Below are 25,612 nucleotides of genomic sequence, written 5' to 3'. Positions count from 1 at the left end.
TCTAAAAAAATATTGAATAAAGTTGAACTATTTATTTTCCTTACAATCCAAAACAAAAATGGTAGAATAACAAATTGATTGTAGTTAAGATTTTGAAATTATCTCTAAAATTTGATCTCCAAGTCAAATTTAGTTTGTGCAAATAGAATTAATTAATATAATTAAGAGGAAAAATAATTGATAAGCATGATGTAAGCGGAGTTGATTAAGACTCCATATCTCACTATCTCTATCTATATTAAATAATGTGGGGGAGTAGATAGAAAATTTATGAGCTAAGGCCAAAAGCATTACCTAGGATTTTTATTTAATTGATTCATATGACCAATTCTATATATGTTGAGATTGAATTTAAATCATGTTCTAAAAAAAAGTAACATCAATAATGTTGTATAAACAATTTATATGTACATGTCAACTCCATGGATTGCGGATTGACTCCAAGTTTTTTTTCTATTTTTTTTATTATTATAGGATAGATCTTACCTTAACATCAAATATAAAAATAAATCTTAAATGAAGGCTACCTTCCTAAAATTTAATATATATAGAGAGAGATAAATTTTAAAAATAACTCTCACAAAGACATAAAAATATTTATCACTAAACTTAAAAGAGTGTTTATGTCATCTACATAAAATTATTTGAAAATTAGTATTTTGTCACATCATTATCACAATCATAATCAATTTTAAAAATTGTCAAAAGAAAAAGTAAAAAGTAAAAAGTAAATTTTATTTTATTTTTATTTGGTATAAAAGATATGATTAGATTAAATAAAAATAATAGATAAAAAAATAAATGATAAAATTAATTTTTGATGAAACTAATTTTTTTAGATGACTTTAGTTTAGCAAACATTGTTTTGATTTTTGACCAAATATATTTTTTTTTTTTTCAACAAGTTGACTATTAACAGAAAATTAAACAAATTAATTTTTTACATTTGTTTATATTGAAAATAATTAATTAATCCTTAAAAAAAAAACTCCTTCCAATTCTACTATAACTCCATGGATTAAAGATAAATGAGATATAAGAGTTTGTTGAAATAAATTTGAGTTTTATTTTATAACATAAGTAAATGATACAATTAATATTATCCAATCAAATACACTTATTAAAATTTAATATACATGGCCCAAAAGTCAAAACTCAAACACATAACCTTATCTTATCTTATTGGCATGTTTAATATTATAAGTGATTAATTAAAAACTCGAACTCATACCCTTATCATGATATGTGTTCTTAGCTATATTTAAGAATTCAGTAGAAAGTTGCTGAAGATTTGGCAAATGGGTTAATTACTAGTATTAGTCAGCAGCGGGATGCCAAAATCAGATTTTTGTAACACAATTAAAATAGAAAAGAATTAGAAGTCAGATTTGGGATGATGATAAAGTAATTTGATCCTTATCCGAAAATCAGACAATCAAATAAAGCTAGATTATAAGCAGCAGCAGCAGCAGCCTCTTTTTTAGCCCACGTTTGTTTGTTTTGTTCATTTTAAATAAACCTTGACCTCTCTCGAAACTTCCTCTAACCCATCGTTCTAAGTTTACTCAAAACCCTATAAATTACAACCAGATTTCCTTCAAATCCCCCCTCTCTCTTCATCATCATGATATGATCAGTATCAGTGTTCACCAGTTTACTCTTTGTCTAATCCAATCTTTCTCTGTTGTCTTTCTTTATTGGTTTTACTTTTTCCCTTGATCCATATCTTCTACTACTACTCCAAATACATTAATTATAAATGGACGAGATGACGATTAAGAAGAGAAAGAGAATGATATCCAACCGGGAATCTGCAAAAAGATCGAGAATCAAAAGAGCACAACACATGCAGGGTCTCGCCAATTGGGTCGTCCACTTTGAGGCCGCTAATACAGAGATTCGTCTCAGATTGAGTTCCATCAAACAGAGAAACGACGTCGTTCAGTCCGAGAATCAAGTGCTCAATACCCAGCTTTACGAGCTTCAGATGCGCCTGGACATTCTCTCTTCTTATTTGTACACCCAGCAGCAGCTGCAGATCACGTCGGCGGCGGCGGAGGCTGTTAGAAACTGCCATGAATTTCCAGTTCAAAATCTCAACTTTTTTCATCCTCTTGCCGGAAACTCATTTTACTAGTATACTGAATCTGCATGTGTTCTCTCTATTCTTAATTTTAATGTATAAACCATGATGCATGCATAAAAAAACAATTAATTTGGTGGGTTGAACTTTGAACAGTATTATATAGTAGTAGTACAACAAGAGCAAGATCATGATCATGATATCATTCTTGATAAATTTATATAACATTATTTAATCAACGATGCTATGGCGAGACAATTACTAGTCAACTTGACTAGCTTACTGTTATAATCCAACAATGGAGATTTATAACCCGTTAGAAAATCATCGCAATCGCTGAAATCCGTTATGGAAGCGCTAAGCATGCTGCTCATCGTTCCGACATCCTTTCCAGACAGAGCCGACAATGTCTCATCGTAGTTCTCAAGCGAGTCTGTATAACTGTCTTTGCAATCCCCAATGATGGACGACAATTGTGCTGAATTTCCCTTATCTAAGGCTAGCTTATCTGCGGACGCGATCGCCTGTTTTGTACCATCCGCCGCCACCTTTACCGCCAACTTGAATACGGAGATTACGTCCGTTTTTCCGTTTAACAGAGGAGAGATTAATTGGACGCAGATTTCGTAATAATCCGTGTAGTTACAAATCTTCTCGAGGTCAGGATTAACGTCGATTCCGTTTACAGATGGAGCGAAATCAGGGCTGAATAAGAAATCGGGGATAATTTCAGGGGCGTACGCAGGAGAGGATAAAGGTGAGTAATTTGGGGAATTAGGAGCATACGCCGGTGAGGATGAAGGTGAGTAATCGGGGGGTAATGAATAATCTAATTCTGAAGGTGAAGGGGCATACGCCGGTGAGGGTAAAGATGAGTAATCGTTGAAGGGAAAATCGTCGACGACAGGGGGATACGCCGGTGAGGACAAAGGTGAGTAATCTGGGGGGAATGAAGAATCTTCATTTGGGGCATAAGCCGGAGAAGTAAACAGTGAAGGGGCGGCGGCGAATGGAGGGAAAGAACTAGGGTTTTTGGGAAGGCAGACGGCTAATGAAATGGGGAAGAAGATTGTGAGGAGGAGTAATAGAGAGAATTGTTGAATATTGGGTGATTCCATTTTTGAAGTGAAATTTGGAAACAAGAAAATAGGTTTTTAGATAAGAGAAACTTACCACCAAAATTCACCATTCAAAATTGAATAGTTCTCCGTAAAAATCTGGGAAGAACAGAAAGACAGACAGATAGATAGAGAGACTCATTCTCCATTGGCATTTTGGGCTAAGTTATGTGTAATAGTAATAAATGGTTACAAATAAGTGAAAATGTGTAATAAATCTCAAATCTTTCATGTTTTGTATTTTAGTTTTCAACCTTTTGTGTAATTATTTTACATTTGATTATAGTGTGTTCTGGGAGAGATATTAGGGATAGGATAACTATCTCAAATATTAAATTAGTTTATCGAAGTGTTTTTGTGTTGGAGCTTTTAGGTGTTAAGTTATAGTTAAATATAATCGGCTCAACCCATTTTGGTCATCTTTTTAAATAAAAAATAAATATATATATATTAAAATTAATGATATAACTTATATATATTTAGTAACACCTTATATCTATTACAATAATGTATTATTTAATTTTTAATATCTTTCATCCAATTTTTCAAATAAATTACAAATAAAAAATATAATTTTTTTTTTTGTTCTAAATATTAAGAAAAAAACTCAATTAACATATATATTTGTATAACTACCTCACTTAAACGTATCTACTAATAAAAGATATTTAAATATATGTATATAAAAAATATAATCATTTAGCATCGGTTAATAAATCATAGTTAATTTTTATTTTTTATTTATATTTATTAATTAAATATTAATATATTTATCTTTTCATTAATTAAACTATTTAAATTTATCCCATTTCTAAAATTTTATTATTTTTATATTAGTTTTCTTTTATTTCATCTTTTTTTTATCTACTCTTATTTCATAAACTTTTATTTTTTTAAAAATTTTAATAACTTTTTTTTGTGAATTTTGGTTATACTTTAATATTTTTATGAATGATTTTTTCTTATTTAATTTAGTTTAAACAAAAATAAAATTAATAATTTTTTATTTAATTTTTGATTCATAACTTATAGTAATAATGAATATTGTCTTGTTATTTTTTTTTTTTGAGAATTTTTATTGTTGAAACGATAAGTTATTGTTATATCCAACTATAGGGACCAAACTATTTTAAAATAATTAATAATTAATCTATTTTAAAAAAATATAAAAAAATATAAAATTAAAATAATTAATAATAAACATTTATATATATATATATATATATATATAATCAATAAGTACTCATATAATATATAAATAATAAAAATAGAGTTCATTAATTAATAAAAAAAGATAAAAAATATATTAATATTTAAATAATAAATATATAAATTAAAAAATTAAAATTAATTAAAATTTATTAACTAGAGACTAAATGAGTATTTTTGATAATATGTATGTATAATTGTACAAGTACATACGTCTAATTGACATTTTTTTCTAAATATTATCCTACTCAATTTCACCATAATACAAATTAACCACACCAATAGAACCATTTGAATTGGACCTAATTTGATGGATTAATCCATATACCTAATATTTAGGTATACCATATATACATCATATCTTATATCTTAGGCCTTGTTAGGATTGAAGTTGATTAAAAAACTTAAAGAGAACAAAATAATGATTTGTGATGATTTTGAGGATGTGATCATTATTTTTAATAAAAAGATTAAAGGGTATTGATATATATAAATAAAATAAAAAATAATAATTTAAAATAAAATAGTATTTTAGTATTTTGGTTAATAAAATGAATGAGGTGATCGATAAAAAAAATTAATTTCAGTTGATTTTTTTTTTTTTAAATCGAAAGAGAGCCGACCTTATGTACTAGTTATAGATTACAATTTGGTTGTGTTTGTTGTTTGTCTAATATTTTAGCCTTCCTTATATATATATATTAGCATTTTTAAAATGAATGGAGTGAGTAGGGTCCAAATGATAAAAAATCATATATAAGAACTCAAAAATAATGAAAAAAAATGACATTCTATCATCATCAACAACAACCTTAACAACCTGATGGTCATACCAAATGCATTTCTATGAGTTGATAAAAATAAATGCATCACGCCTATTTAATTCGTGTTAGAATATTAGATATTGATTAAATAAATTTCACAATAATTAAAGGGATTAATAAGAAAAGTCAATAGCTCCAATTCTATTTTTCTATAGATTAATAAGAAAACAATTAGCGATGTGATTATATTAAGCAACGCACCTGGCACGCGAACCTAGAACCTAGACGTCTCTTGTTATTTACTAATCTACTTTGCTCAAGAGAGTTGTAATTTCCAGAGAGAGAGATGGATTATCGAACTTCTTCGCCTGAAGATTTGATTCAGTTAAGAAAGGAAACTGATGGCATTGCTTACGTGACGATCAATCGACCGAAGCAACTGAATTCTCTCACGAGGCAGATGATGGCAGATTTAGCCAAGGCGTTCAAATCTCTCGACGCCGACGATTCCGTCAAAGTCATTATATTTTCAGGTGCCGGTAGGGCTTTCTGCTCTGGAGTCGATTTGACGGCGGCGGAGGATGTTTTCAAAGGGGACGTGGCGGACGTGGACAGCGATCCGGTGGCACAAATGGAGCGTTGTCGCAAACCGATCATTGGAGCTATTGCAGGATTTGCAGTGACTGCTGGCTTCGAAATTGCCCTAGCTTGTGATATTTTAGTCGCGGCTAAGGGAACTAAGTTCATCGATACCCATGCAAGGTTTGACGAAATTCTCACTTGCATTCATCGATTTATAGACTTAAATTCGGTTTAAATCTATGGAGGACAATAAGCGGATCCAAGTCTAAGGTTGACCGGCCCGGGCTGTAGCCCGGGTAGTCTAAAATATTTTGTATGTTTCTAGAAATAACGACGACGGTAATATTATTAATGATTTCTCATCTAAAAGGTATTAGTGATTGTAAACTTAGTTTATTTTGTTTGTTTAGCCCGGGTAGATTTCAAATCATGGCTCCGCCCTTCAGGACATAATCTAGTTTAATTACCTTCTCGAATGAGAGTCAGACCTTGAATGCTGGAATCTTGATGGAAATTATAAGCAATGTTAAGAGGTCTATGTAAATTTTGATTCGTTTAACTTAGATGTGTTCAAGAACTAGGCATTCCAAACATCTGAAATTGTGCTGTTTTTGATGCATAGAGGTGAACAGTCTCTGCTGTTTGAGCTGGAAGTGAACAAAATAATTTTACTTTGTATGAACTGAATCATCATTTTTCTCAAATGACCATCTTCTAGAGGACAAGAAACTATAGGATAAAACAATTAAAATAAGAAGAAAATGCATGAATTGAAGCAACTGGATGGTCTAAATAAGCTCTGGGTTGTATACTCTGGTTGAGCCTAAGGATCAAATCGAAATCGATGATACCTTGTATCAGCTCCTGCTCAAGCTTCCAGCAGTTTAATCTGTACTAAGAAAGAAAGATTCCGCACTAAATTGAATGAATAGAATATGTCCTGTACAATCTACTGGAAAATGTGTTTCCTGTACAGCTCCTTTTGTGTTATCTCTCAGATATGGAATATTACTGGTTTTTTAGGTTTGGGATATTCCCTTCATGGGGTCTATCCCAGAAGCTTTCTCGCATCATAGGGCCAAACAAAGCTCGAGAAGTGTCTTTGGCAGCCACACCCTTGATCGCAGAACAAGCAGAGAAATTGGGATTTGTGAATCATGTTGTCGAAGAGAGTGAAGTGCTGAAGAAAGCCCGAGAAATTGCTGAGGCCATTGTGAAAAATAATCAGAACTTGGTGCTTCTTTACAAGTCAGTCATTAATGATGGCATCAAGCTGAATCTTGGAAATGCTCTTTCACTAGAAAAGGTATTACTTAACTCTTTCAATTTCTTCTCTTTGGACTTAATATTAGTAGCATCTCATCAATATTCAGAAAACAAGAAAAATCTCATTCTTCCAATCTGTGTCCAAAGGATAGTCTCATGTTTTGATTGGTATATAATCTCTTTGCAGTAGTACTCCATTGGACATTTAATTCAACTTTTGTTAAGAATATCTTTATTTATTTTTGAACAATCAATTTATTAATATAACAAAATTATGAAGGCTGCAATTCCGTGTTTAACAAAGGGAAAACATTCATTCCGGAGCCAACATCATAGTAAAAAATGCCAGAGCTTGCGAAATAACTTCTATGAGATACAATCTTACCTCTCCTTCAATGGGCTAATGAGGTCCAATGGCCTCCCAATCTCCTATGTTTTCATCCTCTGAAATGAAATCAAGGGAGCGATCATTTGATCGGACAACCATCAAAAGTCAGAGCATGTCAATACCATGGCCTTGCTTGATGTGAGTTACTGAGGATTATTCCCACCATCCAATCAACTCATCAATCACATCATTCAAATCATCAATCAAAATATCAAATCTTTTATATTAAATCATTAAATATTTATGCTCCTGGTGTCTTTTTTACACAAATAACTCCATCTAACCTGATTTTCTATAACCTAAATTAAAAGGTTATTTGGAAATAACCACTTAGTTATTCAAATAACCCCAGATCAAACAAGGCCCATAACACAAGAAACCAAGACAGTTGAGCGCTCATTGCTCCAAGTCAAAGTTCTCGTAAGTCGTAACCACTAAGACCCACTCTAAGATGGGATGGTTTCCCTCTGGTTGCATTATTTATATCACTTTCAATGCTAGTTCATATCGCCCTTCGTTTAATCATATTTAACATCACATACAATTTAAAAATATGATTATCTTGATGTAATTGTTGGTTTATCCAGGAAAGAGCTCACAAGTACTACAACGGAATGACCAAGGAGCAGTTCAAGAAAATGCAGGAATTCATAGCTGGTCGAAGTTCAAAGAAACCTTCTTCAAAGCTGTAGACTTGAATACCCTCACTGTTGTTCATGCCTGATTTGAAATCAGGTTCCATAGTGGGAACTCAAAATCACAATAATGAATAACAAGGTTGTCAAGATAACCTGCAATGCATGTAATTTGTTTGATTTGCAGAATTACATTGTGACATGATATAGATTGTATTAGGATTTCAGTTTTTCCCAGAATTACTTGTAATGTTATTGTAGGTCATGACTGTTTTTAACATAGGTGAGAAAATAAGAAAATTATTGCTGTGAATTTGGTATTCCTTAAATGCATTTTGATTCCATATATGAAGAAAGTGCAGCTGTAAGTTGATGCATTGACAGAGGGATAAGGGATAAGACATGTTAGAAGAAGAAGAAGAAGAAGAAGAGACATACAAAATGAAGCTTGAAGGGCAGCAGTGATGGGACCTGAGAAAGAGACTAAAGCAGTGCTGTGGGCAGACAAGACATGTTTCTGGTAAGTGACCAAAATGAGACGTGTTTCCAAATATGTAACCATACTGGTCCCATTCCTGAAAACTCCATAACTAATTCATTGCTGTATGCATTGAACAGTACGATGGGAGGAAAGGAATTCGGGGCCATTTGGTGATCATGTTCATATCTTTAACATTAAAGCATTTCTCTAACATCTCAATTATTAGTTGATTTTATTTTTTCTTTTGAATCCAATGATATGGGTTTAGGGTTTGGAGTTTGATAGAAAGGTAAAACCTGACTGACTGACTGCTTGCTTGCTTGCTTAACAGGAAAAAGGTCTAATATTTTGCAAGGGCCAAACAAATTGGTTGGTCTAAAGTCTAAACCTTAAGCTACAGAGAATTTACAATAATAAAATTGTTTGTTTGGAAGCCAGCAACATAGAGTCAATAATAATAGTTTCTATGTTGCCCCCATCCTTTAGAGACAAAGTCCTGTTTTAGGGGTTCTACACTTTATTCATGCCAAAATGGAAATAAAAATAAAAAAATAAAAAATTTTATATATATTGTGATTGTGTGTTCACCAATTGATCATGATCATGATCAGAATACCGTTATATGAATTATTGAGCTATTTTAGGCCTTGTGGAATACACATGGCATATACTTGTAGGTAAATTTGACCTATGTGAAACTGACCTATCATCATTATTCCACCATTATTTATGTTTTATGACTTCTTTTACTGCTAGTGGAACACAAATTATGCCATAGTTAGGTCAGGGTTATTTGAATAATAAAAAAAACAATAATTTCAACCATATCTCATTATTAAATTACTCAATTCAAATATTATCTATTATAATTTATTTTTATTTTATAATCATATATTACTATTTTTTATAGTTTATTTACCAGTTTTTGAAAAACTACAATCAAGTAGGTCATTTTATAAATAAGAAAAGCGATAGTATATTTAAATAAAAAAAAGACAAGAAAATTTTTAACTTTAAATAAATAAAATAATTTATAAATTTAAGAAATTAAACATTGATAAAATAACTTTTTCATATTTTGATTTATGAATGAATTAGACAAGAGTTTAAAATGTTATTTAATTATTTATATATTTTTTTTATTCATATATTAAAAATAAAGTCTTTTAAATATAATACATTGTTTAATTTTAAGAAATTAATACAATAGTCACTCAAATTGTATTTACATAATTTTTCATTAATTATATTATTCCATATTTAATTTTTAATTAAATAAAAAAAAAAAAAAAAGATGATGGGATTAGAGAAGAAACGCATATAAGAAGATGAGATGATGAAATGAGAAAGGAAGAAGCGAAGAAAAGGGTTCGTCCCCACGTCATCTAGCTAGGCTAGCTAGCTACTTTCCTCCCAAGCAAGCAAGGTAATAAGCAAAGCAAAGCAAAGCAAAGCAAATTATCTGGAACCCTTTACTACCGAACAGCTAGCCCTCCCTCTCTCTCAAGTCCCATCTCCATCTCTTTCATTCATTAGCTCACACTCTTCCTCTCTCCTAGGGCTTTTTCTTTCTTTTGGGGGAAGAGGAGGAGGAGGAGGGGGGCTGACTGAGTGAGCTAAATCGGATTCTGGGTCCTCGAGAGATGTGGGATGCTCGAGCTTTTGATGAATCTCCTCTCGCTTTGTTGGAGGCCAATTGAAGGCAACGCTCTTGTGGGAAACGACTTTTCCAGAGATGGGTTGCTCTGGTTTCGCGACATCGGCAAGTATGCCGCCGCCGCCGATTTCTCCATGGCTGTTATTCAGGCTAATCTCGTTCTTGAAGATCAGAGTCAGATCGAGTCTGGAAATTTTGGAACTTTCGTCGGAATCTATGATGGCCACGGCGGCCCTGAGGCTTCAAGATATGTTTGCGATCATCTCTTCCGAAACATCCAAGGTTTCTTACTCCTATTCCTTTCCTCTCTGTTTTCAGACACTCTAATAAATTATATTATATTATATTATATTATTGATTTTCTATTGTAATTTCTCGCAGAAATTTCGGCTGGGAATGGAGGTGTTGTGAACTCGAATACCATTGAAAGGGCCTTTCTTGAAACAGAGAGAGGGTTTACTAGTTCAATGGTGGATCAATTATGGAATTCCCGGCCCAACATGGCCACAGTCGGTACTTGCTGCTTAGCCGGCATCATTTTCCGGCAGACCCTTTTCGTGGCAAACTTGGGCGATTCCCGCGTGGTTCTTGGGAGGAAAGTCGGTAATACAGGAGGTATGGCTGCCATTCAGCTATCAACAGAACATAATGTAAACAATGCTGAAATCAGACAGGAACTTAAAGAAATGCACCCAAATGATCCTCAAGTAGTTGTCCTCAAACATGGTGTCTGGAGAGTCAAAGGCATCATTCAGGTCAAATTTAATTCCATTAAGATGTTGTTGTTGTTGTTGGTGTTGGTGTGGTGGTTCTTCTTCTTCTTATTATTATACATGAATTGGTTGTTGTATTGTAGGTTTCAAGATCTATAGGAGATGTGTATATGAAAGATGCACAATACAACAGGGCACCCATAAATCAAAAGTTTAGGCTTTCAGAGCCAATGGACATGCCTTACTTAACCGCAACTCCATCTATTCTGACTCATCCTTTACAACCCAATGATTCTTTTCTCATATTTGCCTCCGATGGGTTGTGGGAACATTTGAGTAACGAAACAGCTGTTGATATCGTCCACTCTCATCCACGAGCTGTAAGTTTCTCATCCCTTTCCCTTTTGATTGATGCAATCATGAAAAAACGCCTTTCTCTTCAATGTTTTGTTTTGTTTTGTTATGTTTTTAGGGAAGTGCCAAGAGGCTTGTGAAGGCAGCTCTTCATGAAGCGGCCAAGAAGCGTGAGATGCGTTATTCAGACCTAAAGAAGATTGAGAAGAAAGTGAGACGCCATTTTCACGACGATATTACCGTTATTGTCTTGTTCTTAAACCACGATGCTGCCGGCGCCCAGCAGGACCAACCTCCAGTTTCCCTTCGAAGTGCTTTGGAACACTACTGATATTCACAAAAGTTTTGCATTTGGCTTGTATTGAGAAGAAGAAGAAATAAGATGATGATGATGAAGAAGAAGAAGGCTAATGTGATTATTTTTATTATTACTGCATCTGACTTATTTTTGTCTAATTTATGAATGAGTTACATTATTATTTTGAAATTATTTAATTTAGATTATGATTCAGAATTCAGATGTTAATTTTTATTATACAAAAAAAGGAAATCTTAACAAACTGAGGTATAAAAGCATTTAGGACGCTGAAAACTCATAAGAACTTCAAATCCTGAGTGGTGACCAAATGCTATGAAGACGTGGCTGAAGGATCATTAACTCATAAGATCATTGACTGCTATTGAATCATAACATTTGTCCGATTAACTTCTTTTCATTTCAGGTATTCTGGATCTGCTTATGTAAGTTCAAATTCTATTGTCTAGTAGTTACAGTAATCGTTGTTATGGTACTTGATCCTTTGTTAGAATAGTTACGATACACAATGTTTGAATGAAACAGATGATTTACTCGTCTTGAAGCACGTCTGTTGATTGTCCGGAGATAGTTATGTACCTAGATCTAAATTCACCTTCGTGTTCTCTTACTGAACAATCTATTAAGCTTTGAATTCTTTGTGTTCCTGGTGTTACTAGAAATTAGATGAACGGAACTTTAGAGGTTGAGACAGGTTTTGACTAAGGAACGCTTGAATTTGAAGTTTCTGAAAACCTAAGACTGATTTGATATTGTTCTAGTTTCATTCTTACTGTTCATTAGAATCATTATTGCTATGTTGATTCTTCAAGGCTCTTTAAAACGTTCTCCCATTTGTAGTTGCATCAACTCTCTCTTTGATCATTAGGCGGCTAATGTTTTAATTTCGAGCACATCTGTCTCGATTTGGCTCTTTCTAGTCTACACAGTTTTGTCAACATTTACGTTAGGAACACGAACTCATTGAAACTAGATTCTTGTATAATGTGGTGGGGAGATGTAGAGGATATAGCCCTTTGTAGAGGGAGGCTGTTAATGGAAAGCTTGTCTTATGTAAGAAGATAGAGCCCTAGACTATAGAGGATAAGAATAGTGTAGCATTGAATGGGATGAGCCTTTCTTTTTGATCTCTTAATTTTTCCTCTCTTTAGTCTATATTTAATATTATACTTGTTTGCACTGTATGCATCCTCTGATTTATCGATCAAAATCTCTATAGGTTTCCTTAAGGGAAAGAACTCTGATTGCTCTTCCACCATTATAGATTGGACTTGTTCTCATCTTCTTCTTCCAGGTGGACTGATGGTGATAACAGAGAAAATAATTTGACAGACAGTGGATAACTGTAGCTAAACAAATATCTAGCTTTCTTGTTACTTGTAGTGGCTAATGGCTATTGTTTCCGCATAAAGATTTAAAAGTTTTGTTACGATAAAATCTAGCTATTGTTCTTCTGACTCTCTTAAATTTTTTGTTTGACATTATTGTGCATTTGACTCAATTCTCATATTTACCACCAGTATTAGTGATAATCATTGAGGTGGAGAAATTTCTCTGAATATTGATAATCATTGCCTCATTGGGTATGTATATATCATTCCCTTTACATAAACTTCAAATAATGTCTTAGACTCTTTACAATTAACAAGCCCAATCTCTATTTTGTATTTTGAGGGCTAGATTGATTTACTGGCATGAAGTTCACACACTTGTCTTTTTCTTTTCTATTTACAAAATCTGTTGCTTGATGACTTTGGTACTACTGGTCTGCTGCAGTCTGCACTTCCTTAGAATCATCATAGGCCATAGCCACATTGCAAATCATATAGAACACCCACCTTAATTCCATAGCTTAAACAATAATGTTGATATTCTGCAGATTCCTATCCGGCACCCTTTTTGCTAAAATGAGTATTAAACATGGATAATTGAAAATTTTAGTTTATACATATATGTTTGTTTGGTTGTCTAATTAATTAAGCAGACCATTATAGTGGTGGGTTTAGCTGATGAGTCGGCCGGCCACAGACAAAAACGGTAGGCAGAAGAAGAAGGAAGAGCTTTGGCATTACAACACATCTTGGGTTGGTGAATAGCTGCTTTCGAAGGCAACAGCCCAACATCTTTATATGCAGGTGAGTGTCTGCCATTCTTACCATAATTAATTTCTCTTTCTTATCATTCATTGTCTTTATCTATCATTATTATTATTATGCATGATGAGACATTTACCTGCAATAGTCTCTCAAACTACATGATTTCTCATTTTTCATAATTGATGATATCAGCTCAAACAGTTATAGATAACTAAAATCCCCAAAAACAAAATTCTCTGTTATCCTTAGTTTTTAGGTACGAAATAGAACATGTTGTGGGTTCAAAGTCTATTGACCGACCGACGTCTTCGTCGGTGGGTTTAACTTTTTATAAGAAGTTTGTATATATATATATATATATATATATATATATATGTTGTGAATGGTAAAGAAACTAGTCAAATGAGATTTTAATCAAATATAAGAATGATCAAAGATACAAAGTTTGTAATTTGCTGCAGTCCTCCCTTTAGGGATCTACACAAGCTCAAAATTCTGAATGGTGGCCCCTCTTAATTCTTTAAATTAATCAAAAAAACTATTGAATCTTAATTGTGTGGGTAAATAACAACACTCTTGAACAGCACATAAACAGCTGTCTTGTTTGTGACTTATCCATTCAACTTAATTGATTAAGATACTTATAATAAGACATCTACCAGAATGAGATCTAACAGGTAAGTCTACGGAAGTTGGTCGAGATCTAAGAGCTGATTAAGACTAATTAGACCTTCTGGAATATACTTTGAATGTGGTCGTCATACTACTATTTATGATAAGGTAACTATTATAGCTTGTTTTATATAGTTTTTTTTCTTAGAAAAAATATTGTTTATTTGGGTTAAATGATTAGTATATATTTAAAATGGGTATTTTGGTATGTTAATGATTTTAATAGTTTAATTATTGAAATACTTCATGATGAAATAACCCTTAAAATCAAACACCTTGCTTGATGATATATGTTCCAATATAGAAAGAAACAAGAGGCATTGAGTCTTATAATTTCCAAGTTAAGTATCTACTGATAAGTTAATTTAGTTTATTAATATAATTTCACCTTTTCAAAAACATAATATAACCTCTTGTAATTTATCGCAACATTGAAGAAGGGGTCAAATTCCCTTTTATCTTAACTTGTGAGGATAAAATTCCATAACTGTGTAACTTTCTGAAAGGGTCATAACTTAGTAAGTTTTGCACTCAAAGTATTAACTATATTACTGCATTTTATTTTCTCTAAATAAAATATAGCTGTATTTGAAAAAAAAAAAAATATATATATATATATATATATATATCATGAATAATAAAAGAAATAGTTTAAGTAAATAGTGATGAGAAATCTAAAAAACAAATAGTCATAACCTACACAAATTATGGACACTTAGGTCATATATTTGTTGTAAGAAACTCATTCTTTTACTTATTTTTTATATTTAATTTAAGTAGGTGAGATTATTAAGTAAATTGACTGAGGCAAGTAAATTCACTTGTCTCTTATTCAGTTTGTAACATTCTTATTGTCCGAATAAAACAAGCTCAATATTCTTTTTTTTTTTATTAAAAATATTTTTATAATATCTTATTTATTTTAAATCATTCAATTTATCAACTAAAATATATTTAATTTAAATAAAAAAGACATATAATAATTTAATTTTTATCTTATTAAAGTTAACTTCTTTAAAAATAAAAAATAAAAAAAATAACACTGTAACAGGCAAAGCAAAGGGGGGCAGAATCACATGTTTGCCATTTGTGACTGCCCCTTTTAAAGCCTAAAACCCCATCCTTTACTCTGCCCTGTTGCAACCAGAATCACCACTCTCTCTCTCTACATAAAATACTTAGAAAGAAATGTATGTATGATTCTCTGTTTTGATTATCATTTTTGTTTGATGTTTGATCTTATATTGTATGATAAGATCTATATCTCATTCGCCAGAAAGTGATTCAGGTACCAGAATTTCTCCTACGGGTAATAATAATAATCTATCCTCATGTTTGTTTGTACAGTTATTTTGGATGTTTGAATCCGCATTTTCCGATTATTACCCACTCTGATTTCTGGGTACAGGTCTGTCTCATCGTTTTTCGATCATCATGATGATGTCAAGTCCGATCCCGAATCCATCGATGATGATGATGACACGGAGAAAGAAGAAGAAAGCCAAAATCGTCAGAGATCAGATTCAGGATTCTAATAATATCACGAATCTTCAATGGAAATCCGAGGCACATCAACAAGTCTACTCCTCCAAACTACTTCAGGCTCTCCGTCAAGTTCGGCTAACCTCATACCCACCTCCTCGCCGTGGAAAAGTCATGCGAGAGGCCGCCGACCGAGTTTTGGCCGCCACTGCAAAGGGAAGAACCAGATGGAGCCGCGCGATTCTCAAGAACCGTGTAACCCTCAAGTTCATGAAGAACAGGAGACAGAGGGTTGCTATGGCAACATTGGCTGTTAGAAACAGACCACCCAAGAAACCCAGATTGAGTATTTTGAGGTTGAAATCAAAGAAGTTGCCGGCGGTTCAGAGGAAAGTAAGGATTCTGGGAAAGTTGGTCCCCGGTTGCCGTAAAGAGACACTTCCGGTGATTCTAGAAGAAACAATTGATTATATATCTGCTCTGCAGATGCAGATCAGAGTCATGAGTGGTCTTGACAAGCTTCTTTCAGCTACCATTCCCTTCCCCAACTGATCGATTTCTCCAGTCTCTTTATTATGTAAATTGTTTTTCTTTTATGTAATATATATATATATATATATATATATATATATATATATATATATATATATATATACTAGTAATAATATCAATATTGATGAAGAATGGTTTAGATTTGAGAAATAATATCAGAATTGGGGATGATTGGGGGGTATGAATCCTTGAAAATGTTATAAATATCATCCTCCTCACCCATCTTGTTCCCTGGAAAAATAATATTGGGTTTTCAATGTTATTTACTGTATTTGTCGAAAATATATGAATCATGAAATGTCCTTTGAAGGGTATGAAAGTATTAAATAGTAAAAATGTTGCATGGAATTTAATTATATCTTCCATACAATTCATATATATATATATATATATATATATATGAACATTGAGACATGTCATTGACTAATACTGGTTGAGGGGTTATTTTTAACAATAGTATGATTTTATATTATTAACATATTATAAGTTGAATGAAATAATTTAACTAAAGAAAGTTCTTATTTGAAAAACAAAATTTTGTAAAAAATGGCATAAATTTTGTTAAAAGATGAGGAAAATTTAATGGAATACAAAAGCTTATCTCACTTTCTCAAAGTCACAATAACTCCCACTCACATCTGACCGAATCGTGATGCGACACGTGTGATATGTCTTTGTTTGTTGTGGTTATGGTCCCAATTGTTTTCTTATGGGGAAGGTACAATGAATCAATCATAGATTTTCACCCTCTTTCATCTTACTTACGTAAAATATACCAAGGACTTGTTTGATATATAAGTTTATATTAAGAAAAAAAAATTAAAAATTCTTGCTAGCTATGGGGTTCGAACCCATGCGCACTGATGTGCAGAAGATCTTAAGTCTTCCCCCTTAACCTCTCGGGCAAACTAGCTGATTGTTTATTATTTCAAAATTTATCTTATTTATTCCTTGTTCGATTTGAGTTATTCATACAAATTCTCTTTCTCATAAATCACATCATTATACAGTTAAAAATAAAATAATAATTTTATCCACACCTATTTAGTATTTATCGACTAATTTTCGTTAATCAAGCACAACTATCTCTTCTTTGCTAAGTTTTATCGTCAACCAACCAACCTATTTTTTAAACCATCTTTATAATTTTTACAAATTTGCACCAGATAACATTCGAATCCTCGAATTTTTATTATGTAAATGAACACTTAACCATTACAACCCTTAAGGTTCTTGATTTTTTTTTATAAATTTATGTATGAATTTATAATTTAGTTAAAATGTTAAGCTTATATTTTGAGGTGGTAAGTTCAAAACTTGTGTATATCACATTTTTTATTTAATTTTTCAAGTTTTTGGGTGGGCGGGTCAACTCAAGACCCTACCTAAATATCCATTTACTCTCATATACATATTCAAATTAACCACGGCTTTCGACCGGCAATCCGGACACTTTAAAAATTAAGCATTATTATATATATAGAGAAATTGATTTTAAAATATAAAGTGGTGTTAACTTAGTTGATTAAAATGTTAAATTTATATTGTGAGGTTGTAAGTTCAAAGCCTATGTATATCACATTTTTTATTTAATATTTCAAGTTTTTGGGTGGGCGAGTCAACCCTACTTGCAATCCGAAAACTGTTACTCTCATTTACATATCCAAATTAACCACAACTCTCGACTTTACAATCCGAAAATTTTAAAAATTAAGCATTATTATATATTACACATAACCAAATTAACCACGATTCTCGACTTTGCAATCGGAAAACTTTAAAAATTAAGCATTATTATATATTACAATTATTATATATTACAGATAACCAAAATACTAAAATATCATATATTTAATTTTATTTATATATATATATACATTTTTAAAATAAATTATAAAAAAAATATTATTATATTCTCAAAATCATAATCAATTATTATTTATTTATTTATTTTTTCAAATTATTCAAATAACTTCGTTCCGAGCTAATTTTACTTTTTGATACTATCTCTTATTTTATGGAGAAGCAAAATATTTAGATGGGATAAAATGTGAGAGGGCGGTAACAAATTAAATACACGTGTCATAGGTTAAGACAATGTGCACCAACCGCATAAACTGTAAGCAAAGTTTTGGCCACGTGTCAATCGAGTTGGTCCCACCACTTACTTTCGCCATAACGTGACAAAATTATTGTCTCATACATGTGCCCGCGATTCTATAAAACAATAATATTATATTATTATTATTACATGTCCACATGTGCCCAAGACTCTAAACAAATTTTGTGTATTCAAATAATCACAATTAATGAATAACTTATTTAAAAAAAAAAGATATTAGAGAATAATGGGTATCTATACTAAATGTACATAACAATATTTAAAATTTAAAGTCAAACACTATATATAAGTTGCAAATCAGCCTTTTTATATATTTTTCTATTTCTTCTTCTACATTTATAAATAAAGATTTATGTATGAATTTAAGATTGAATAAGAACTCTGGAATAATATATAATTAAAGTATATTTTAATTAGTCACTAAATTAAAATGCATACCAAATACTCAACAAAAACAAATGTTTTCAAACAAATTTATCATGTTTTTTCATTGAAATCAAAATGTTTTTAAACGGGTCAACAATTTAATTTAATGTTGTATCTTAACATTAGAAAAAATATAAACTATCTCATTTAAGTAAAAAAAAAAACATTTCAGTCCATTCATTTAAAAAAAATAAAATTATGACATAATTTATCATTAACAAACGGCTAAAGAGATATTTAAAATAATAACACTTATAATATATAGAAAATTCTATGTAAATACTAAATACTCATTTTTAGTCATATATATATATATATATATATATATATATATTGTTTACTTCTTTGTAATATCGTTCACATCTTTTTAATCTATTTGCATTATCCATCACAATTTAAAAAAAATGTTGTTATTATCCATTTAATTTATTGGAATAATGGATTTAATTATTATTTACTAAATTATTTTATTTTGTTCTCAAATATAAAGTTATCCCTAAGCCACATGGAGGGGTCATTAACTTTTAGGCAACTCTTTAAAAAAAGATAAAGGTGTGTCCCTAATCCTAACCTAATCCCCTTTTCTTAGCAAAAAAGTAAAAACACAATTCCCTTTTAGAATGTGTGTGAGAGAGAAAATGGTACTTCCTGTCTAAACTCTAAAAGTTTATAATTATTTATTCAATTAAATTATTATAAAATATGTTTTTTTTAAAATAATTTTTGGAAAAAAAATAATTAATTATATATATGCTTGGGCTAAATATGTTTAATTTAGTGGATTTTATTATAAGGTATAATGGGCTTTGAAATGGTAAGTGTTAAGGGGCTCATAATTCATAAGCGGGTATAGCCCAACCCATTAAAAACTCAATACTCTCTTTGTACAACTTATACACAAACTGTTTGGTGTTATAGTTGTTATACAGATAGATTTATTTAATAAATCTTGTAATGCTTAAAAAATATTGAATAAGTTAATTTTGAAAAAGTAAGTTTTTTTTTTTAAATGACTGGAGGTATTAATATATTATGATAAATTAGTATTAAAAAATATTTATGATATTTTAATATTTAAATGAATGAATTTAGTAATGTCATCATCATCGATGGGAGAATGTTGAATTATTTTGGTTTAGTTTTACAAATTATAGATAATAAAAATCAATGTTTCTGCTGCCTATTATTATTGCCACTTTAAAATTGGCTGAAACTTGTCTTGCTTTCTTGGTCTTGTAGTAAAAAATGTCAAACCTGTGTGGGGCTTATCAAAATCCAAGCATTCAATTTCAACTGTCAAGGATTTCTTTTTTTTGAAAAATCAACTGGTTATTTTCTTTTTATTTTAAATAAAATAGTTATAAAATTCAAACAAAACTCAACAAATTATTTATTGTGCTAATCATAATAGGGAATTCCTATTCAGCCCTTTAGGAGTTTGTTTGATCTTTGTTCTTTTGAGTTTTTTTTTTTTTTTATCATATCTTATGTATTTTAAAATATTCAATCACTCAATTTATCAATTAAAATTTTAAATAATTTTTTTATAGTAATTAAATAATTCATACTTTACTCATAAAATATTTTAAAAATAAATCTCAAATAACACAATATCAAACAAACTCTAGGGATCTTGACCTAAAACTCAATTATCACTTTATCTATCTAAAAACCAAAATTATTCTTTATTTAATTATTTAAAATTAATTTATCACTTAGAAAGGTAAAAAATGAGAATATTTCTTAAATAAATATCAAAAATTGATTTTTATTTTATAAATTATCAAACAAGTTTTTTTTGGAAATAAACTCTAATAGAATAGAAAAACAAATTAAGATCAAACGAGTTCTTATTGGGAAGGGACAAGACAAGAAACTGGAATCTACTTTTTCTCATCTTTTAATTATATTTAATTTTACACCATATATATATTAAAATCTCATAATCATATATAAAAAGAATGATGGGTACTTAGTTTATTATGCAGATTGTAATTGGGATGATGGAAGTTTGGTGTCGGTGTATTTGTTATCCTATTTATGTTTGTGATTTGATTTTTTTTTTATTTTGTTTGTTATGTTTATTACTGATTTAAAAATATTTTCAAATAAAAAAATAAATAACTTATAAATTTAATAATCTCAATATCAATTAAATTGGTTTGTGTTTATTGGTATAGACGTGCACGGAAAATCATGGGAGTCCCCCCTACTACCTACTCTACAAACGTAACTTACGGATAGACTTCTTACAGACTGTTTTATTTTTATTTTTATAAAAAAAAAGTTATGAATATTCAATATTAAAAATGAGTTATAATAATAATAATAATAATAAAACAATCTTAATCTTAATAGGTTAATAAACCCACTGTAGGTTAGTTTGGATTTTAGTTGAAAAGGTAAGGTTTCAATAATATTTAACATTTCTAATATTATTTTGATAACATTTTTAATAAATAACTATAATATATATATGTTCAAATATACAATGAAATATATTTGATTTTTCCACAAATTAAGTATAGATATTTTAATTCATTTCAAGGACTATTCAATATTATTTTCTACATATTGACGATTAATCAATAGAGCCCTAGCTATATGCGCAATTAAAGTCATATTTTTTTATTTTTTATTTTAAATGTTGCATATTAATTTATTTATTAATGAAAATAGGGGGCCTAGTCTTTCTTCTAATTCTAAAGATAAGAGAAAAATTGTGATAGGAACAGAATCCCATTAATTACCGAAAATCTTGCTGAAGATATTATTCGACCATTTAATCAATATTAATAATTCTTAGGTTGTTGCCTACTTATCTTAACCTGACCTGCATTTACAATAAATAATAATTATAAACCCCTCCAATTAATTATTATTATTATTATTTTAGTAACTGCTAGCGGCCCAATGATTGATACTCTTTTCTAGAAACAGAATCATTAATACTAACTGCTATTAACTATAACGATAAAGTAATAATATTATCCCACCCCAATCCCCATTATTTATATAAAAGCCTTAAAAAAGAATCAATTTTCTAATAATTAATAAAAAATAAAAAAATTAAAGTGTTTTGAAATTAAAAATATATATATGGTAAGCATTCAATGAATGAGCAGAAAGTTAGTAACATATAACGAAAGAAGAGCATGCAACATCGATGGATTGAAGGATAAGGACTGTCCTATTCATACCCTTTTATCATACATGCATGCATTCTACTTCTACCTATAGCTAATCTAATTAATTATATTATTGTTGATAATAACAAACCATTTGTGTTGGAATTTAAAACAAATTAAATACAAATAATGTTGATTTTGCAATAATTAATAATATAGTACTTGAGGGCAAATCCCATGCGTAATCTAACTTTATAGTGTTTATCTTAACTTAAACACGAAAATATCTTTATATTCGTAGTATATGTGACAAGATTCTATCTAATTCGAAATACAACCACAAACTTAATTATAAAGAAAGACGTAATAACCAAAAATAGGTCAAATAAGTGTGGGACTAATGAAGGGATGATTTGTTTTTTTAGTCTTTCCAATTTTAACATTTTTATTGTTAGAGCAGTGGATTATATAATTAAACTATATATTAAGGCTTTTATAGTAAATTACAAAGCATTGTACCATCAATGGATATGACATTATAAGGAAATAACTTGACATTGGTCAATTCATTTGAACGTTGTTTACTTGTTTGTAATCTTATATATTATCATCAGAGTTTTTTTTTTCATATACATGAGCTTTATATTTTGATAAATCTTTATTGAAAACACCTAAAATTATAGTGGAGTTGTGTTTAAAAAAATTGTTATTAAATTTATTATTATATAATTAAGGTATATTTCAAAAATATCTTATCTGAATCAATATTAAATGTAATATTTGAAAAACAAAAAATTACTTTTAACAAACTCATATTCAATTCCAAATCTAATGAGCGTTCGGTTTGGATTATACAAATAATCAAAATTAAAATATCATTTCATTTTTTTCTCATTCATTACATCGTTCATTAATTAATATTAAAATATTATATATTTTTAATTTTATCATTATATATTAAAAAAAAAAAATCAAATTTATTACAGATAACTTTTTAAATAATCAGATTTTTAGAAAACCCAATCCAAACAAGTGTTTTGAAATGAGTTTGTATTTGATATATATTAAAGAGAGATTCCGAAAAAATGAGGAGAAAGTAAGAGGGTTAATAATAATAATAATAATAATAATAATAATTGAATTTTATTTAATGTCTTAGTTAAGCAACTAATGACATAAAAAAATTACTGGGTTTCTATATACTGTCGCATGCTGATTTTGTTTTGTGGCATGAATTAATGAAATTATTTATAACAACATAGAGTAAATAGTACCTAAAAACAAAAAATTATAAGTTTTGATTCTTATTTAAAAACATTTTTTTTTTTAATTTAAATGATCAGGGTTAGGAATATGTATTATTATTAATATTTATAGAATTGAGCTAACTTAATAATGTAATGATATTAGAATATTACCCTAGCTAGATGGATGGGTTAGTGAAACCGCGTAATGTGCATGTGCTTTGCTTATATGAAGAGGAGAGAGAGAGAGTATATTTTTATTTTTATTTTTATATTTATATTTATATAATCACCGTCCCAAATTATTATTCAACTAAAAATAGTATTGGAGATATAATTATATTAATTATCTATCTTATGTACATTTTAAAACAAGGTTTTAGCATTAATTAGGCTTAAAATGGATCAGCTTTATACATGTTTCAATGAAATTAGCAACATCCATGTTACTTTTAAGTACTTAATACATAGTATAGTACTATAAAGCTTAATTTTAATTTCAAGCATGTTGATTAATTGTACATCCAAAGCTTAATTTACATTATATTAGAAATTAATATGAGTCTTCATAGTTCATACATTTAGATATATATATCAAAATTTATATTTTTTCAAATTAAAATTAAACACGTAAAGTAGGGATTGAATTATATATATATATATATTTGCATCAAGGGTTGGCGTTGGACCATGTATAACTGAATTGGCCTTTAAAACATAGGAGAGGGACCCCTAGAGTTCCATTTTTATTTATTTATTTATTTTTAATCCACAAGGCTCAATGAGGAACACTAAACCATGTGTTCGATTGCTTCTTCTAACCGTCGGCAAAAAGGACAACTAAGTATTATGTATAGAAGGAAGAAAACAAGAATTAAAATATAATGAAAAAAAAAGGACATTAAATTATTAATGTTACACTTTCTTTTTTTTCTCAGGACGACAGTACTTTTTTTTAATGCATTTGATTTTAATGAAAATTCCAATTATAATATACATGTGACTCTTCTATTTATTTATTTTTTAAACATTTTCTAGACCCTTTAATGTATAAAAAAGAATGAAGTGTATGAAAACAACCTAAAATGACCGGCGTGTAGATGTTGTAACGAAATTATAGTAATCTCTGAAAAGAGGAATTAGTGGGTTGATGAAAAGTATCAATAAAATAGATATAAATCATTTGGAATTTAATTATTATTATTATTATTATATTATTATTTAATTGTGAGAAAGTAATTTTATTTACATTTAGTTTATACAAAGTATAAAATAGATAAAAAAAAAGAATAAAGTGGATAGAGTTGGGCATCGTACATAAACGTTTGTATTCGACTCGGGCAAGTCGTGTTAGACTCTCAATCGTGTCGTGTTGTGTCGTGTCTAAATCTTATGTGTGTCGTATCGTGTCTTGATCCACTCAAAACATTATGATTCACGGACTCTTTCGTGCCATGTTATTCGTGTCGTACTAACTCGTGTTTAAATTCGTGTTTCGTGTTATTCCGACTAGATTTTGTTATCGTATCAACACAATCGAGTCTTAACACTCATGTTAATTATTTATTTATTTATATTAAATTATAGTAATCTCTGAAAAGAAAGAGGAATTAGTGGGTTGATGAAAAGTATCAATAAAATAGATATAAATCATTTGGAATTTAATTATTATTATTATTATATTATTTAATTGTGAGAAAGTAATTTTATTTACATTTAATTTATACAAAGTATAAAATAGATTAAAAAAAGAATAAAGTGGATAGAGCTGAACATCGTACATAAACGTTCGTATTCGACTCGGGCAAGTCGTGTTAGTCTCTCAATCGTGTCTTGTTGTGTCGTATCGTGTCTTGACCCACTCAAAACATTATGATTCACGGACTCTTTCGTGTCATGTTATTCGTGTCCACGAGTTTATTCGTGTCGTACTAACTCGTGTTTAAATTCGTGTTTCGTGTTATTCCGACTAGATTTTGTTATCGTGTCAACACAATCGAGTCTTAACACTCATGTTAATTATTTATTTATTTATATTAAATTATATTGTTAGTAAAACTTATAAAATATTATTATATTATTAAAGTTAAATTATTATCATATATTTTGTTTGAATATTTTAATAATAATTAAAATTTTAAAATAATTTAAAATTTTAAAAATAATATGTAAACTAATAAAAATAATATGTGAGATAATTATTTTGAGACTCAAATCTCTATTCATATAATTTATTTAATATTTATATTTTATTTTAATATTTTAGTATATTTAATTTTAATTATATATACTATATTTATAAAATTAAATAATTTATAAATTTA

At 29.6% G+C, this 25,612-nt stretch overlaps 5 protein-coding genes and 1 non-coding gene across 6 annotated transcripts; 4 read left to right on the top strand and 2 right to left on the bottom strand.

The window, feature by feature from the left end:
- The first annotated feature begins 1,579 nt into the window (after positions 1 to 1,579).
- On the top strand, positions 1,580 to 2,137 carry LOC124913656 (bZIP transcription factor 11-like). Its single transcript, XM_047454065.1, has one exon. It carries the CDS (start codon positions 1,760 to 1,762, stop codon positions 2,135 to 2,137), a length of 378 nt encoding a protein of 125 aa, XP_047310021.1. The 5' UTR covers positions 1,580 to 1,759.
- A 173-nt stretch (positions 2,138 to 2,310) lies between these two features.
- On the bottom strand, positions 2,311 to 3,201 carry LOC124916392 (pectinesterase inhibitor 10-like). The gene has a single exon (XM_047457105.1). The coding sequence runs from the start codon at positions 3,199 to 3,201 to the stop codon at positions 2,311 to 2,313; it is 891 nt and encodes a 296-aa protein (XP_047313061.1).
- A 2,265-nt stretch (positions 3,202 to 5,466) lies between these two features.
- LOC124914309 (probable enoyl-CoA hydratase 1, peroxisomal) lies at positions 5,467 to 8,358 on the top strand. Its single transcript, XM_047454824.1, has 3 exons — positions 5,467 to 5,936; positions 6,780 to 7,062; positions 7,998 to 8,358. Exons 1-3 carry the CDS (start codon positions 5,521 to 5,523, stop codon positions 8,100 to 8,102), a joined length of 804 nt encoding a protein of 267 aa, XP_047310780.1. The 5' UTR covers positions 5,467 to 5,520; the 3' UTR covers positions 8,103 to 8,358.
- Positions 8,359 to 9,874: 1,516 nt separating this feature from the next.
- Positions 9,875 to 11,737, top strand: LOC124914923 (probable protein phosphatase 2C 42). Its single transcript, XM_047455555.1, has 4 exons — positions 9,875 to 10,465; positions 10,565 to 10,938; positions 11,040 to 11,276; positions 11,369 to 11,737. The coding sequence occupies exons 1-4, from the start codon at positions 10,177 to 10,179 to the stop codon at positions 11,579 to 11,581; spliced, it is 1,113 nt and encodes a 370-aa protein (XP_047311511.1). The 5' UTR covers positions 9,875 to 10,176; the 3' UTR covers positions 11,582 to 11,737.
- A 3,731-nt stretch (positions 11,738 to 15,468) lies between these two features.
- On the top strand, positions 15,469 to 16,420 carry LOC124914991 (transcription factor bHLH147-like). The gene has a single exon (XM_047455630.1). It carries the CDS (start codon positions 15,769 to 15,771, stop codon positions 16,366 to 16,368), a length of 600 nt encoding a protein of 199 aa, XP_047311586.1. The 5' UTR covers positions 15,469 to 15,768; the 3' UTR covers positions 16,369 to 16,420.
- Positions 16,421 to 17,198: 778 nt separating this feature from the next.
- On the bottom strand, positions 17,199 to 17,281 carry TRNAL-UAA. Its single transcript has one exon. It is a non-coding gene; the product is annotated as a tRNA-Leu (tRNA).
- Between the last annotated feature and the right edge of the window lie 8,331 nt (positions 17,282 to 25,612).

This window comes from Impatiens glandulifera, chromosome 9, assembly GCF_907164915.1.
Source record: "Impatiens glandulifera chromosome 9, dImpGla2.1, whole genome shotgun sequence".
Classification (NCBI taxonomy): Eukaryota; Viridiplantae; Streptophyta; class Magnoliopsida; order Ericales; family Balsaminaceae; genus Impatiens; species Impatiens glandulifera.
The sequence above is the reverse complement of the archived record's forward strand: the minus strand, read 5'-3'. Positions and strand labels throughout refer to the sequence as shown.